The sequence below is a fragment of the Nannobrachium achirus genome, assembly GCF_963921795.1.
Source record: "Nannobrachium achirus genome assembly, chromosome: 6".
Taxonomy (NCBI): domain Eukaryota; kingdom Metazoa; phylum Chordata; class Actinopteri; order Myctophiformes; family Myctophidae; genus Nannobrachium; species Nannobrachium achirus.
Window position 1 is genome coordinate 36,051,855 of NC_137815.1, and position 18,360 is coordinate 36,070,214.

Sequence of the window (18,360 nt, forward strand, 5' to 3'; positions counted from 1 at the left end):
ATGTTGGTTGCACAACGGACATGCACAGAGCTGACAGTTCTTCTGAAAGCTGTGAAAAAAATACATCATGCAGGTGGAAATAAGATTTTTCAAGACGTCATATATAGGTTTAAACCTGTCCCTATAAGTTATTGAAGAAATCCACCCACTCCTTCATGTGAAATGGATTGGAACTGAGAGAGAGAGCAAGAGAGAGAGAGAGAGAGAGAGAGAGAGAGAGAGAGAGAGAGAGAGAGAGAGAGAGAGAGAGAGAGAGAGAGAGGAATCATCAAGAGACAGGTTGGTACAGGTCCACTGACAGCGGATAGGAATCTGAATGTGGACAAAGGATATCTGGACAGGCAGACGTACACACCTCATCTGTACAGTACCCTGGATTTGTATAAAAGCACCCCAGGTGTGTATGTCTACTGGGCCCTCTATAGTGTAGGCCTATTAGTTGACCCCTCCAAAATGATATAGGCCTACGTATACAATTTTATAATATATAATGGAACAGGACAGTTTTACACTTTCAGGGTTAAATTCACTCTAATTGTAGAAGATTACAATGAATGAATGTGGTCTCTCTCTCAAGAATTCCTGCTATTCAGTTAAGGCACAATTACGTCATCATCTGTTCAGTGTTCAATATGTATTTGTATCTCCTTGAAAACGAAACAAAGGTAATTAAATTACTTTGTGAGCTTTGCAGCTATATTCGGCAAAGAGGTTTGTTTGGTGCTCAATGCTTGACAGTGCTGTCAAACAGAGCTTGTAGATCTGCTCTTGTTGTCTAAAGTTCTCCTCAGAATAGGAATACTAGCTAGGGTTCAAGTGGTTAATGCAAAAAAGTTAAGTTTAATCTGCAACACAATGTTATACAATATGGGGGTCGTCCCTGCTTCATCTTTCTCTCAGCTAACCTAAGGGGTCCTTATAGCCTGAAAAACGCTGATGTAAGTTACTGCAAGTTACTATTGTTATTATGTTTTGTACTTTTACGCAAGTAAAATGTTTTACTCAACAATGTCAGACTTTTTACTAAAAAAGTATTTCTTGTGGAATTGATATTTTTACTGAAGTAAAACACATCAGTAGCCTACTTTTTCCATCACTTACCAGCCATGCCATGAGATGTGTTGATGCAGGATGTTTTTGGTGACATCTACAGGTTGAGCACAATAATGCCATACTAAAGTTATTCAAATTCAGTCCACACAGACAACACAATCAAATAAAACATCCCACAAAACATCCAACAAAATGAACTGAAATATTTTGTATGACATATCGTTTTTGTTTCCATTTTAAATATCGTTTGTCTTTTTTCAATCAAAACACGTATAAATAATACATTGTATGAGCCAAGATAGCGCAGCAGTCAGCTGGATGCAATTGATTGATTGAAGAATTTATTAGAAGTTTGCAATAGAAAAAAGTACAGTTTCATGACAGTACAAATCACTGGTACAAGGTCAACTAAAAGGAGATCCTAGAAAGCCGAGGCTTATTTCCACAGGAACCACACTTTAAGTATCTCATATAACATTGAAAGACAGACGGATAGAACATAGTACTTTATCTAGGATAATATCAGTTTCAAAAGCATAACATCAAAATACAAAGGCAGAAAAAGAATAATAAAAAAGGGGGGGGGGGCATGGGGGCTTAGTCTATTTACAAGTCACGGGTAGCAGCTGTCTGAAGGTGACTTTTCATACCAATTTTGAAGGAGGCTAGGGATTTGCTCTCCTTTAGGGCTTGAGGAAGGGCGTTCCACATGTTGATGGTGTAGCAGCAGGAGAACGAGTTAGAGCCTTGTTTAGTGTTAAATCTACGTTGATGATGATTAGTGGATCTTACCTGGCTGGATGGGAAGAGAACAAACAGCCAACAGGTGGTGAAGTTGAACGGTCCTGTCCCAGGATAAACCCTTTTAGTTGACCTTGTATCAGTGAACTGTACTGTCCTGTACTTTGTCCTATGCAAACGTCTAATAAAAATCGACAATCAATCAATCAAGTTCAACCACCCCGGGTCCGGAACCATTCTCCTCCTTTCCCTGCTTTACCCGACTGTCTGAGCGCGTCGTACACAAATCATTCACGATCATCCTGTTCGGCACGCCAGCCATTGTGGAAAGATAGTTTTTCTGTTCCATTCTACAAACTTCTTTAACTCCCTGGCTGAGTTATTTGAGTGGTTCGTCGTAATAGAACTATTTTCTAAAGCAGCAGGGCTCCACAATGGCTACGGACTCCTGGGCGCTGGCGGTGGACGAGCAGGAAGCGGCGGCGGAATCGGTAACGCAGCTCAATGAATGCTTACTGTGGGCCTGGTGATGATAGGAGCTGTTGTTGTGCTAACTTGGCTAACTCGTTGTTTGTTTCTATTATTTACTCCAGCTAGGTTCAACCCCTTTCACATCAAGGCCGGTTATTTATTAGGCATTTGAGTCACAGACCACCGTTTGATGGGATTTAGCCTCTCGGACCCAAAACTATAGAATATTTTGTTATTCGTCTGTTAAGATTTTGTCCACATTTCCATGCTGTACTGATGTTGGTGACATAAGAGAGACAGATGATGACAGGCCAACGTTGACAAAAATATATTGTCCCTACATTCTCTTGTGTAGACTACTTGTAAATTAAGTAATTTGTTTAACAACAAATTGACTCTTGAGAGCGTAAAATGAAACCAAATGGACCCGTAGTGTAAGGGTCATTTGTTTTCATTTTACACTTTCCAGAGTTATATATATAACTTTGTTACCAACTCCATCATTTAGCTGGGGAGCAGCTGGCTGGAACCCCTTCAAGGACCACTGGTGGTCCCCGACTCCCCAGACCACTGGTTGAAAACCACTGGGATAACTACTCGTTGTTTGTTTTAATTTCCACCCATTGTTCTTAACACCTCTCTGTTCATATTAGCTCAGCTTCTTTTACGCTGTCAAATCTGGTGACTTGGATGGCCCAGATCCAGCGTTTTTAAACTAGAAAGCAGCCACTACTGCCAGACAGTGGGTCTATTTGCGTTAAAGCACCGGGTTAGCTAACGCTAAGCTAGCAGCTGATGACAGAATAGCTCCGGTTTAGAGAGAGAAACGCTCTGAACCAGAGCTAATGACGGATGTCCGCTCATACAGTTAGGCAGCCGGCCGCAGCACATGAGCTCTGTCTGTTAGCATTTAGCTGCCACTCTGTCTGGCGCAAGAGACTTCTAAAATCGCTTGCTTGGAAATCGAGATGCCATGGGCGTGCCGTGTAGGCTTATGTAATCAGCGATGGAAGAAGTACTGGCATGTTTTGCAAAACATGCCAGTAAAACATGATCAATACTTTTTGTAAAAAGTATCAGTCAACACTGCAATGTATACAAGTGGAAGTCCAGTATTCAAAATCTACTTGGGTAAAAGTACAGAAGTATTGGCATCAAAATTTGCTCGCACTGAAATTACTCATTATGCAGAAAGTCCCAATTCAAGTTTTCAAATGTATATGAACTATCTGCTATTTTCAAAAGGCCGAAATGTGTATATAGGGTTGAACTAAGTTTTTCCTTTTTTGTAATGATACCTGGTTCCTTTTTTGTAATGATACCTACAGTGACAGTACTTACTTACAGTAGTAAATGTGCTTATACTTTCCACCACTGGTCGTAATGCAAATACTCAGCCACTCATGTTATACCTTCACAGATTGGTGGCTTAACAATAAAAGACAAACCTGAAGAAAATGGTAAGAAAATGTCTTGAATTTAATTCACAAGACCTCAATCAGGGGTTAACACTAAGGTCTGAGAGGCACTTGCCCGTCGGGGCAAGTACAGGTCATTATCTACTTGCCCAAAGGTCATGCCCACTTGCCCGAAAAGCAAAATTGCCCATTAGAAAATGATAAGTAAAATTTGAATTGCCGTTCAATTTGACACTTTAATAAATGTCATACCTCAATTTTTATTCAAATACCCACATTGTTATGATTGAATATAACCTCGCCCACCAGGCTTTCTGTGAGAAAGCCTGATGTTCGTTCACAACAGCCCGTTTGGTTTCCGTCCAACGCGGAAACCACTAGAAGAAGCGTCGTCGCGCTGATTTGGTTCCCTCCGTTTGTTTCCCCAATCCCTTTTAAAATGCTCGAGTAGCCTAGTGTAGTCTTGCCAGTCGCTACGAGTTGGACTAAAAAAAGATGCATATACCAAACACATTTTTCAAAAGCAAAACTACTCCGCACCAAGGAGTTTATTAGGTAGGCCTTAAAAGTATGTCCTTGAGTGCAGGGGAATTATTTTGGGTTAAAACTGTTTCCGGTGGATAGTTCCGGCCAAATTGTAGTCCTTTGAGTACTACAACATGACGTTTTGTGGTTTCCGCTCCAGACCGGTTACAAGTCCGAAAAGTGAAGTGATCCCAGACTAGATTGAATATGACATAATTTATTACACCTATTTTATATTTTTTCAGTGAACAGTGAAAACGGCACATTGTATGTAAACAGTGCTTTAACTTTTCATTCCAAAGACCAGAAGACGGAGCGATTTGGCCACGTTCAGGTGTTTAGACAGATATCTCGTGCTGTGCTTATAGATGGTTGCGTCCCCTTTCAAACTAGCACTTGCCCTGTCGGGCAACCTGAAAACAAACTCCACCTGCCCGAAAGTTTTATTTACCTGTCGGGGTCAGGTGGGCAAGCCTTAGTGTCAATGCCTGCCACAATATAAACAAGCTTGGGCTTTTTGTGTTATCCTTTTAGCATCATTGTAAAACCATACCACTGTACTATTTTCAAACTGTTAATAAAGTATTCAATCAATCAATCCGCATCACAGGCACTTCCACCACAGCCACCACCACAACCACCACCACGACAGACGCAAGCAGTGCCCCAGCAAAGACGGAGGCAGGTGGAGAAACGACCAAGACATCAGAGGACGACGAAAAGGGTGAATAAGAGCCTGACTGTCAACACATTCCTGCATCTATATTCAACTGGGTTTACTTTAGCCAGTGCTTTCATCTAGAGTTGGACCGAATCTTTTTACCCTTAACTGATTCCGGTACCTATAACTTGCGTAATCGGTCGATGCAGAGTACCGATAGCCTGGAACCAGACCAATCCGCCTGGACAAAAAAAAAAAAAAAATGCCCGTGGCGAATATGGGTCTGGCCCCGCTCAATTTTGAATCCATTTCCTCTCCCCCACAATTTGGGGAACCAATCAGGGCTCAGCATTGGTCTGGTCTAACCAATCTTGTCCAGAGCCATCTTTTAACCCACCCCTTGGAAATGAAAATTCTGCCCGCAAGTCCAGACTAATATCCGATACGCAGTGAGGAATTAGTATGAGCAATGCCAGCCTAGAATACCGATCCAATACCAATGCGTAATTTTAAAAGAATCTAGGACAGTGGTACTCAAAGTGCGATCCAGGGACTCTCTAGGTTCCTAGGGGGTTCCAAATGGTTATGGGAAATTATTAACTTTGAAATTTCAAATTTTGAGAATAATTAATAATTGCAGCCACAAGTTAGTAAAATAATTATGGAATATACAAAATGATTCATGACTGTAAATGAAATATCATCTTGTGATAAATTGTATGGTATCAGATTGGCATAGACGGTCATACTCGCCGATACCAGCATTTTAGCCAGTATTGGCAGCTTTTCCGACACTGGTATCGGTATCGACAAGGTTCTACAAGGTTTCATCCCCTGACATGGCAAACAATATATATTCTTTTACTGACTCTCAGTCGAACAATCTTCTTTAAAATGACACAGTGCCTTGTCTGGGTTTTTTCCTTCCAGATGACAAAGCGGCCCAGTCGTTGTTGAACAAGCTGATCCGCAGTAATCTAGTAAACACCACCAACCAAGTAGAGGTGCTGCAGAGGGATCCCAACTCCCCACTGTACTCGGTCAAGTCTTTTGAGGAGCTCAGACTGTGAGTGATCTCTGAAGAATCCACCCACCCCATCTCTTCATGTGGTTAGATATTTTGTGTAGACCAGTGTAATGTTTTACAGCAATTTCTTTTTAGTTTAGTCATATGGATACAATTTAGTTTTAGTCATCTGAAAAGTTTTAGTCGACAATATCTACAGTTGCTTTTGTCATCAAAAATTGATTTTGACCTGGCCTTGATGGTGTCTTAATGGCTGATTATACTGCATGCTGAAAATAGCTGATCTACAAGCTCACAATGCGTCGAAGCACTGAGCTTGTAGATCAGCTATTTTCAGAGAGCAACACCAGAGTGCCGCCAAACATAAAATAACGTTTAGTTCTACTGGATCTCTGATCCACTAGTCCCTCCCTAACATTTTAGTCTAGTTTTTATTTGTTGACGAAATTGTCAATATTTTTAGTCGTCATAGCTTAGTTTTTATTTCGTTTTCGTCAGTGGAAAAAAGAATATATCGACGAATATATTTCGTCAGTTTTGGTTGAAGAAATTAATACTGATTAGGGGGTAAGTCCCTATGACATCCTAGCGTCTTGTCCAGGGGGATTACTTGTACTTGACGCTGCCTCATGGTACACAAACAGGAGATGGGGCATGGGCCACATGGCTCAGGAACAGTTTGTTCCCAAGGCTACTTACTTGGCTGACCAGTGATGCCGATGCTCATTTCCTCTTTGCTGCAGCAAACCTCAACTGCTCCAGGGCGTGTACGGCTTGGGCTTCAACCGGCCCTCCAAAATCCAGGAGACGGCTTTACCCATGATGCTGGCAGAGCCGTAAGTATACAAGCGAACACACACTGATTTACCCATGATGTTGGCAGAGCTGTAAGTATGCAAGTAAAACACTGCTTAACCCATGATGCTGGCAGAACCGAGATTGATGTCCGTCAAATAAATCATTTTGGGGGTCCTTCAAATGAACAGGTTAGAGCACCACTGACATAGGAACATAGGTTTTTCAAAAAAACCTTGGAAGGATTTGAAATTTTCACGATAAAAAAAAAAAAATAGCAGATCTACAAGCTTGCAGCGCGGTACTCAGTGCTGCTCTGTGAGCTTGTATACTGTATCTGCTATATCTGCTATTATAGTTAAAGCACAAAATAATGCGTTCCCAGTCTAAATGGGTTAAACCGCCTCCCCCTATGAAGAACATTCACGGGGGGCCCGCAGTGAATCCTTGTACCCAGGGCCCAGAATTTGATGCGACACCCCTGACTGCAGGACTCTTCACCAACTCCTCTTGCCTTCTCTAGTCCACAGAATCTGATTGCCCAATCACAGTCGGGGACGGGGAAAACTGCTGCCTTTGTCCTGGCAATGCTCAGCCACGTCGACCCAAACAACAGATATCCTCAGGTTAGTCTTTTTCTAATAGCGTGACATAATTATTACAATAATATGGGGGAACGTGTCGCATAATTCATGTTTACAGGATGATGTAGCCTCTGGTGTAAGTTCAAAATGTTTCTTTTTTTTTTTCCCTTTTTTTTTCTTGTCTTCCATCAGTGCCTGTGTGTGTCGCCCACGTACGAGCTGGCACTCCAGACTGGCAAGGTAATCGAGCTGATGGGCAAAAACTACCCAGAAGTAAAGCTGGTCTACGCAATCAGAGGCAACAAGTGTAAGTCTCCTCCTCTTACCTCTTCTGCGCTCAAGAACGGCTTATTGGGGCAGAATCTATGTAAAAAAATAGGGACACTTTATTCACAAATCGCACATTAGATCTCAGCCATCTCAAGCATTTTGAGATTTTATTTTACTTAAATGCATGGATTTGGAACAGAATTCTACAGCTGGTCTAAACTTTAGTAGGCCGAGTGAAACCTATGATCTGAATAGTACATCTCATATACATCTCATTGAGGTGACTTATTGTTGGTGAAATAAATGGTGAACTAACACTGTTCCTCATTTTGCTGGAAATCCCCTCAATGAACGAAATTCCGTTCCTTGAGGGGATACCAAGGCGTTCCCGTTAAATGTATTGTGCATGGAGACACCGGGTCTTAAAGTGTTGTTTTTACTTTGCATGTCTGTTCACATTAACATTGACAGTAAACTATGATGAATGAATGAAAACATCCTATACCTTGTGCATATATTTTATATTGAGATAGACAGTAATGATACGATTGACAGAGTGCAAAACACTGCAGGAGCAACGTGTCATTGTGTGTATGTACAACACGTTTCAGTGCAGAGAGGCACAACCCTGGAGGAGCAGATTGTCATTGGCACGCCTGGCACTATGTTGGACTGGTGCCACAAGTTTCGCTTCATCGACCCCAAGAAGATCAAAGTGTTTGTCCTGGACGAGGCTGACGTCATGATCGCCACGCAAGGCCACCAGGACCAGAGCATCCGCATCCAGAGGTCAGCACGGCAGTATTTCTTTTTAAAAGGGATCTCTGGCTAATTTTAAGCCCCCACCAGCAGAGACATAAGCATTAGTCATCAATTTATTGGCTTGGGAATGCAACAAAAACTACATCTTCCATGAATTCAAGGCTTCATGGGGTGTGTAATTGATAGAAAATAATTCTTTGGGTGAATTACTGAGGCCGATTCTACAAATGCTTTCTCAGTAGTTCTCACTCTTTGAATTTTTTTTCTAAAATGTAAAAAAAGAAAAATAGCAGATGTACAAGCTTGCAGCAGCTATTTATTAATGTGCTTTCCTGGTTTTAATGGGTTAAAAACATACACTTTAATCCAGGGGTTCTCAAACCTTTTTAGGCTGTGACCCCCAAAATGAACATATTTGAACTGGGGCCCCTTCCTTGACAAGCACTTGGAATTGTAGGTATTACATTTATGTGACTCGGTTCCACAGATAAATATTGTGAAAATAGCAGATCTACATGCTCACAACGAGCATGTAGACCATTTTCACAATGTTTGCCTCTTGCTTACTTAATATTTGACAGTTTGGCCAATTTGGTATTAAAACTTAAAGTCCTTAAATTATTACTTTATAAATGTGCAGATAACTTGTATACACCTATACTCTGTGTTGCTTTGTTTACCGTTGAGTGAGGGGAAAAAAGACATTAAGCTAATCATCTGGGGACCCCACAAAATAATTTGGGGACCCCACTTGGGGTCCCGACCACAAGTTTGAGAACCACTGCAAGTCGATCAATCCCGTTTTAGTTTTTCCTCAATCCCATAATCAATTAAGATCCTGGTCTTTTATCCCCTCTCTCTCTCTTCCTCCTGCCCAGAATGCTGCCCAAGAACTGCCAAATGTTGCTGTTCTCGGCCACGTTCGAGGAGTCCGTGTGGAACTTCGCCCAGCGCATCGTGCCCGACCCTAACATCATCAAGCTGAAGCGAGAGGAGGAGACCCTGGACACCATCAAGCAGTACTACGTGCTCTGCAACAGCAAGGAGGAGAAGTTCCAGGCCCTGTGCAACATCTACGGAGCCATCACCATCGCCCAGGCTATGATCTTCTGTCATGTTGAGTTTCTGTGTTCTTGCTCTCATCTCCATATTCTGTCTAGCAGAATGAAAGCTATATTTGGAATATTATCGTGAAAATGACGTCGGTGTCCTTACAACCCATTTAGGCCTAGAATCATTGAATGCTTTAACCAGTGAAAAATAGCAGATATACAAGCTCACAGCACGGCACCGAGTGCCGCGCTGCGAGCTTGTAGATCTGCTATTTTTGAAAAAAGTTGTGAAAATGTGTGCAGATCTTTGAATGTATTTTTAAAGCGAACTTTTGTAACTCAAATTTTGCTTCTGGGGGGTCCTTGGAACTAAATGTTTTGAGATGGGGGTCCGTGGCCAAATAAATATCATTTTGGGGGTCCTTCACATGAAAAGGTTTGAGAACCAGTGACATAGTAGTCTCTCAAGAACAGACTAACTGAGCTCCAGTTAAGTGAAAAGGACCTTTTCTTTGACGATGGCTAGCCAGATTGCTGACGAAGAAACATAGGTTTTTCAAAAAAACCTTAGAAGGATTCAAAAGACACTTATAGAATCAGGTCAAAATTCTAATTTTCATGATTTTTCAAAAATAGCAGATCTACAAGCTTGCAGCGCGGCACTCGGTGCAGCGCTGTGAGCTTGTATATCTGCTATTTTTCAATTGTTAAAGCATAAAATAATAATACTCAATGTGTACCCGTTCTAAATGGTTTTAATATTTACCTTGGTCCAGACGAGGAAGACGGCAGGCTGGCTGGCAGGGGAGCTGTCCAGGGAGGGCCACCAGGTGGCGCTGCTGAGTGGAGAGATGCAGGTGGAGCAGAGAGCCGCCGTCATCGAGCGCTTCAGGGAGGGCAAGGAGAAGGTCCTGGTCACTACCAACGTGTGCGCACGAGGTAAGGCTATTCATACTAAATTAGTTTTGCATGAAAAACATTCCTTGGGCTAAAAACGGACCCCACCAAACTGTGAAAAGTTATGACTCGCCACTAAACCATAGTGTTGTTGGGACGTTTTAGCCCAAGGAATGTTTTTTTTTGGTGCAAAACGAATGCTTGCAATGGATTCAGAATCATTAAAAACCCCTAGTTTGACCCCTCACATGCTACTTAAAGAAGATTTTTTGGGGGGGGTATTTTTTTCCTTTATAGGTATGGTGCATCAAGTAAGTGAATCAAGACCCAAACTTTCAGCGGCTGTCAAAAATGTTGCCCGCATTTTTGCGAGGGGCATGGGAGCTCAATTTGTTATTTAACCTTCATAGTTGACAAAAGCACTGAGAAAAGGACCTATGCTCTCCACGGTCACAGAACCACTGAGAAAAGGACCTATGCTCTCCACGGTCACAGAAGTGACGACCCAACTACCAATTGTGTTCTCATAGATGCCTGACACAGCCGTTTGCACCGTAGATTTAGCTAAATGTATAGAGTTGCGGATTTTACTCATGTCCTTATCATGGCAATAGTAAACGTTTTGGATTTTTTTTAAATTTTTATTATTACAATGACATGCTTGAAATGGGAATGTCGGTTGAAAGTGGCTATAATGTGACGTATCACACGTTTTTACCATCCTTTCAGGTATCGACGTTGAACAGGTTTCCGTGGTGATCAACTTTGACCTGCCGGTGGATAAGGACGGTAACCCGGACAACGAGACGTACCTGCACAGGATTGGCCGCACGGGCCGCTTCGGCAAGAGAGGGCTGGCCATCAACATGGTGGACAGCAAGTTCAGCATGAACGTCCTCAACAGAATCCAGGACCATTTCAGTAAGAGACATAACTTTAACTCGTTGGGCTGTATGTATTATAATGTATAAAGTAAAAGTACCTCAATTGTTCTTAACACTTCCTGTGCCTAACACGTCCAGGAACGAGATAAAGGGGGGAGGGGGCGCTGTGCCAGGGCAGCGTTATCTCGTCCACAGACGAGTTAAGGGTTTCCATGGTTAGATTGGTTACCCATAAACGGGGCCACGGTACCCGGCTGGTGAGCGAAAACACTACATATCCCATCATGCAACTTGGCCGCCAGCATCATGGAGTGTCTATTCTCCATAGACTCCGGTTCTATGCTGATGCAAAGAAACGGCTTATCATGGTGTTACTGTGCTTTTTTGCAAACGTAATAATTAAATTATCGCTCAAAAAGCCTCTCTTTGATACAAAGATATCTAGGCAGACCAGGCAGGCATATTAACAACAGTCGCACTCCTCGCAAATACTATTGCATCGCATGCTGTAATATTAACAGTATTAAAGGCTTACATAACACGTCTTTTAGATGTGTTGAAGCATTGGGTTTAAAACCAAAATATCGACAAACAGGCACCTTTGAGTCATCTTGCGAGCACTCAGTAGCATAGCACCCAATGCTACCTCAAGCTACAACAACAACCATCCTAGTGATCCTACCATATTAAATTCAACTTTGTAAAGAATTAACAACACTGTTACAACATCACTGCGTTTTCTTGTTTGGCTCATTGTTGTTCTGCCTACTGCACGCTGTGCCATTATAAAGCCACAACTAGACTCCTGGAACGTGCCCTGTGCTGCTCTGATCAGTCTGATGCGCTGTGCCTCCCCCTGTGGATGATCCGTTGATTCTGAATCTGTTCTCGACACTCATTCAAGGACTGTGAACCGGATCCCATCGTTCATTTAAAAGAGCCGCTCAAAAGAGACTATTCGTTTGCGAACGTTACATCTCTACTGCGCTGCCTGCCTGCTGGCTGCACTCTGGGCAGAGCTGAGTGGAGAAGTTTTCTTTTTTTTTTACGGTGTTATCAGTGTGCAGGTAAAGTACTCAGTGTTGTGCTCGTGCACCGAAAACACCGGGTATCGTGACAACCCTACCTTGAAAGTAAAATATCCCTCAAGTCTAAAACAAAATAAATCTCTAAAAGGTGACTAAAACTAAATGGAAAGGTGAATAAAACTAAATGGAAATGTAGTGTTTCTAACTTAACACAAATAGTGCCAGTATTCTGCCAGCTTCTGCCAGGGTTTTTCTGTGTTTTTACCTATTTTTGAGGGAGCACGCGAGTGTCTGTATGGACACCGAACAGAAAAAAAAAAAAAAAAAAAAAAAAATATATATATATATATATATATATATATATATATATATATATATATATATATTACGGTTGTTGTAGCTTCACCTAGTGTCTACTAAACGGCGTGTGAATGGACTATGGGTGTTGTGGAAACCTAGAACCAGAGATCAATGGAGAAGTGCTTTTCATTTCTGGGTTATCTTTGCATGCATCTGTCTCCTAGCTACCGTGGATCGTTCTTACGGTAGTGAACGGCGATATTGATATGCTCAGCATAAAAAGAACAAAAGACGGAGATCTCTGACCTCGCCACAAAACCGATACCTATAAAAAAAAACTAAGGTGTGAAATTATTTGCTGTCAAAATTAACACTGGTTTGATCTCACTCTCCCCTCAGATAAGAAAATTGAAAGACTGGACACTGATGATCTGGACGAAATCGAGAAGATTTCCAGCTAAGGTGGAGCGGTGTGGTGTGGTGGCATCATGAGCTACGCTGACCGAACCTCTTCTACACCTCCAACACCACCACCGCCACACTCACAGGACAGTTTTCTTTGTTTTTAAAGTCGTCAGAGAAAAGAGCAAAGCCACAAACAACACAGCATAATGTTTACACGTGGGGACAGCTTGTCAGAAAGGTGGCTTTTTTATTTTCTCCCGTTTTTAGTTTCTTATGGAGCAACATATACCCTGTTTCACTCTTTGTACTTCGTTTAAATAAAGTCTAAGCTTTTAGCGATGTGTAAATGTGTGCAAAAGAGGGTAATAGTCGGCTCCATTTTACTGCACATTGTGTTGCATATAAACGTTTCTGAGCTCGGATCTGCCTGAGGCGGCATGGTACAAGCAGTTTTCTGTTCGTAAAAGAGGTGGTTCTTTTTTTTTAAACAGTCAATCTTTTTGCAATATTTTTTACCAAAAGAACTAATTTCCTTTTGTGGTAATGGATTCCACAGATACACTTAAAACTGAATGTAACCCCATAATACTAGCTGAAATGAGCCTCTCCCGGCCTTATGTCTTTGTTCTGTTATCACTTTTAAGGTAGTAGTTTACCATATTCTATCAATTACACACCCAATGAAGCCTTGACTTCATGGAGATTTCTTTAGTTTTTGTGTCTCATTCCTAAGCCAATAATTTGACTGGCGGGATTGAGTACTGTTCCCACTGATCAGAATTATTCTTTCAGGAATGCGACAAACAAAATAGAGAATGTTTTGGGTGAACTACTCAAGCTCAATTTCAGAATTGGGTAGTCATCTACCAGCTCACAACTCATTGCATCACACATTATGAGCTGTATCTGCATTTATGTATGTATAATGTATCTTTCGCCTATAACGTGCCCAAAATTAGGAGTGCCAGGTTGAAAGAGACTACCAAACTCTGGAGTACAAAGGGTGAAATAGGGTATGATAGTAGGGGTGTGTGAGTTAGCTTTTTATTCTTTAAACCATTGAGGTAACATTGTTGAGATGGTGATGGTTGTGTTTAAATGGTCTATGCAAACTACAGCCTGTGCCATTATCAAAAATGATCAACCCTTTTATTCAGAAGATCAAAAATCATGTATCCTTAAACAACCTCAGTTTTAGTGGCAGGGTTTTAGTTCAAAGTCTAATAAATCTACATATAGGGCAATAGTTTTAAATTATGGGCTTCTAGATCACTGTAAAAATCCTAGTATGTTAAGATTGTAAAAATGTGCCCCAAAAAAGGGTCCCTTCTTACCCTCGTGACTTAATGAGCACTCACTTTGCAGTGGTTCAGTTGGTACCAATCATCTCACAGGCGTCTTTTCTTTTGTTAGCAGTTTTAAGAACTATTAACATGGCTGTTGTCTCACAACACACTTGGTGTCACTATTGAGCAGCAGTCATTTTCCATATCTTTAAAATCCCCTGTTGAGGTCTGATGTGATCAATTCCTCCTTGTCTTTCATTCGTTGTCCTGCACATTGTTTTGAATCGGGGTATCAACCTTTGGCTCCAGGTCAGCTATGTTCTATTCCTCACCCAGGCTGTGCTGCCTATGAGCTGCCGTTCTTAAAAGGATTGTGAGGTGGAAAAAAAAATAACACAATGCCTTCCTCAAGTGCATTATGATTTTCTTTTTTGCTATGATATTCAAAGATCTACAATATCAACAACACTTGAAATTTTGAACACATTGGAACGTGTACGTCGTCTTATGTGTGAATTAACTTTTCTCGAAGCCAAATACTGATTTGACGTGAGGACCTACTACAGTATGGCCAATCAGATTTTAACTGTTTTTCTCCAACATGGTCAAATAATGGACAAAATGTACCTGTAAAATATTAGGTCAAAGAAATTGTGTGTGTGGCTGAATGATTGACTGTCACTTCTGAGAAGTGTAAAAACAAACACAAAAAAAAACATTCCTTTTCACGGTTCATGTTTTGATACACACAGCACTTCATGTTCATGGTGAGCCTAAAAACAATGCATTAATGGGTGATTTAACCTTATTGTCACTGTCGGGGCTGAAATCGGCTACCTCCAGCTACCTAGAGTCCCCAATCCACTTTGAGAACTACCGATATAAAGGGTACGGTGATGATGTAAGGCCCCATTCAAGTATCTGACAATGTATAAAGTCACCATACCAACTTTGATAAGGCAGTATTGTGTTCAAAAAAGTTTTCTTTTTTCCCCTGAAATGTTAATATTCTGGAGTTAGCTGATGTTGTGCCCGACAGCATAGAGGTAATATACTGGATCAAATATCTTCTGGGCAATGATGGTCAATCTGATCCTTCTACAAACCTCATCTAGCTCACGCTGGTGCTGAAATGCATGGCAGAGTGAGTCAAATCCAATGGACCGTTTTGGGGGAAACTATGTGAACATAGGGCTGGGCAATACGTCCATATCATGATCTCATCTGACCCTAGATATATTTATAGGATTTAGAATATGGTAATATGGCATAAGTATTGTCTTTTCCTGGTTTTAACAAATTAAGCTCAACAGTTGTGAGCTTATCAGAGCTGCTATTTTGAAAGAAAAGGGGGGAAAAGGATTGTCACTTGGCACAATATTAATATTGAAGTATTTGGTCAAAGCAAATTAAATAAATGTGTTTTAGATTTTGTCCATATTGCCCAGCCTTTGTTGAACATGTTACAATAATATTCATTGAGCAAATGCATCACATTTGTAAAAGCGTGTATGTGTGTGACTGCGTGTATGGACAAATCCCATAGAACGGTGAACTACTTGTCTGTGAAATCCAAACCAGCGTCTTTGGAGATAGAGCATCAGTATATTGTCTGTCGGGTGGAAACCTCATATGTCCAAAACCTAACTTTTCAAGATTCAAATTTCAAAAGTAGCAGATCAACAAGTTCACTTTGCGCTTTTTTTTTCGAGCTCTCGGATCTGCTGCTTTGTGAGACACTTGTGATCAAGTAGGCTTTATTTATGAAAAAAACTAAGAATGTGGAGATGAGGGTTCTGCCCGACAGTAATAATATGTAGTTTGATGTGGACATTTGGATGTATAACCTATATCAGGGGTCTTCAACAGGGGGTCTGGGACCCCTAGGGGGTCCTCAGAGTTGCTACAGGGGAGGGCTGCCAAATCTTCATGTGATAGGACTTTTACATTAACCACTTGAACCCCAGCATGACTATTCTAAGGGGAAGGTTAGCGGAAAAGAGCAGATCTACAAGCTCACAACAGACGAGTAGTGAGCTTGTAAATCAGCTATTAAATACATTTTGCAAGCTTTTATCTGCAAAGTGGAGGAAAAGGTACAGATCCAAAGGTCAAGTTTACCAAGTAATTAAGTGGTTAAAAGTCTGAAATAATATAATGGTCAATGAAGCAATGTATGAAAAAGTTTAATCTTAACAATTTTATAACTATGTAGTGAGGGGTCCCTGCTTCATCCGTCTCTCAGCTAAGGGGTCCTTGGCCTGAAAAACTTTGAAGACCCCTGGTCTATACTCTTATTAAGGCTGTGTGTTGTTGTTGGTGCACATTTAATGCCACTTTGTATAATGTTGAGCCATGAATGCACACAGCAATATGGGACTAAAACACTCCAGCTTTTTTATGACTTGTTGTTCCATAAATGTCATAGACTCACCAGTAAATCGGTGCATTAATCATTTAACCTACAGAATAAAAGTTAAACATGGCTTAACCAGGTAAGTTGTGTGTACCTGTGTAATACTTATAGCAGGGGTCTTCAATAGGGGGTCCGTGACCTCTAGGGGGTCCTCAGAGTTTCTATAGGGGGTCCTCCAAATCTTTGTGTGATAGAAACTTGTTTATATTAACCACTTGAACCCTAGTGTCCATATTCTGAGAACTTTAGCCAAATGCCTCGGCTTGTAGATCGTCTATTTTTGACAAAGAGGTTTGGTGTAGAGGGGAAAAAGAGCAGACTAAAGTATTGACGGTTCAAGTGGTTAAATATCCGAAAATACAAATTAACATGAATCCAAAATACACTGATGATTGTGCTGTCAAACAATGAAACTACTGTATATGGAATCCATGAAAAGGTTGTGGGGGTCCCTGCTTCATCTCTCTCTCAACTAAGGGGTGCTTGGCCTGAAAACGTTGAATACCCCTGACTTATAGGTGTGTGCGTAGGTCAGTGGTTGTCAAACCTTTTTGGCTCAGGTTACCCCTGTAAATAACCATCAACGGCATCCCTGAATGACATCGTACATTTTTAGAACCTTATGCCAAGTTACGTAAATATGTGAAGCTTTTCCTCTTCAGATCCAGTACGTCACAAGGAAAACTTGAGAGAATATCCGTTTCCATTAGGACAGGACTTTTTTACTTGACGATTAACCACTTACCCCAGCATCCCTGTTCTGGGGGTAACATTCGCTAAAAAAAAATAAAGTTAAAATATACGTTCTACAAGTTGTGACTGTAAGCTTGTAGATATGTTATTTTTGATGAAGAGACTTGTGCTGTAGATTGAAAAAGAACGCATCAAGAACAGTGCAACTCACGTCTGTTTTACTAGTTGGTCTAATGTGTTTGAAGTGATATTGGTCAATTCCAATAATTAAAGTATTCTGCGGCACCCCTGGACTTGCGTGACAGCACCCTAGGGTCATGGTATCCACTTTGAGAAATCCTGGCATTCTGTAGGTGAGCTGCATTCATGGACACATAAGTTTCTAAAGAATATGCTAAATTAAGACGGTTCAGAGATATGTACAGTAGCTATTTAATCTGTGCCTAAATCTTATTCTACAACCTTGTGAATTAAAGCTACAGTCCAGAACCACAGTCGAGTCCAAGTCAAGTCAAAGTTATTGTGACTTGAGTCAGAAGAACCACAGACATGTTATTAACAAAAACAAAAGAATATATACATTGTGATACATCTCACAACCTAATCAGAATGGGGTCGTGTGTATGTCTGTCTGTATGTATGTATGTCCCAAATTTGCATCTGCAACTCCACGTTCAGCAGTTGTTCAATTGTCTCAAAAACATAATACAAAAATCAACAACGCATGTTCCTTGCTGACCATCAACTTTTTTTCTTTTTTTTTTTTAAACTTCTTTTTTTTTTTTTTTTTTTTTTTTTTTAACACTTTGAATGCCAGCCCCCCCTGGCCCCCGTCCCTTACCAGTGCCACCATTAGGTCCCATTCATTCTGCCCCGATTCCAGGGAATATATTGAAAATGATCCGATATTCACATCGGAACAAAAATGGGAGGTTTGGTAAAAGAGGATTTTTTTTTTTACCAAAACATTTTTGGAGTGATTTCGGTGAGCGGTTTTGGAGATAGGTGCTCGAGAGTGCGCACTGCGCAAACCAGTCAATAACCTCAGAAATCTAGATTCTGAGATATTTGAGTTCAAAGAAAAAAAACTTT

General features: G+C 41.0%; 1 protein-coding gene across 1 annotated transcript; it reads left to right on the forward strand.

Moving 5' to 3' along the window:
• The first annotated feature begins 2,092 nt into the window (after positions 1 to 2,092).
• On the forward strand, positions 2,093 to 13,208 carry ddx19b (DEAD-box helicase 19b). The gene is made up of 12 exons (XM_080729015.1): positions 2,093 to 2,285; positions 3,686 to 3,725; positions 4,819 to 4,932; positions 5,800 to 5,935; positions 6,640 to 6,732; positions 7,215 to 7,317; positions 7,468 to 7,582; positions 8,157 to 8,334; positions 9,186 to 9,423; positions 10,136 to 10,298; positions 10,986 to 11,177; positions 12,868 to 13,208. Exons 1-12 carry the CDS (start codon positions 2,229 to 2,231, stop codon positions 12,927 to 12,929), a joined length of 1,491 nt encoding a protein of 496 aa, XP_080585141.1. The 5' UTR covers positions 2,093 to 2,228; the 3' UTR covers positions 12,930 to 13,208.
• The last annotated feature ends 5,152 nt before the right edge of the window (positions 13,209 to 18,360 follow it).

Coding starts and splice junctions, on each gene's coding strand:
- ddx19b (XM_080729015.1), top strand. CDS start 2,229: ATGGCTACGGACTCCTGGGCGCTGGCGGTGGACGAGCAGGAAGCGGCG. Junction 10,299..10,985: donor TACCAACGTGTGCGCACGAG/GTAAGGCTATTC, acceptor CCATCCTTTCAG/GTATCGACGTTGAACAGGTT. Junction 11,178..12,867: donor CAGAATCCAGGACCATTTCA/GTAAGAGACATA, acceptor CTCTCCCCTCAG/ATAAGAAAATTGAAAGACTG.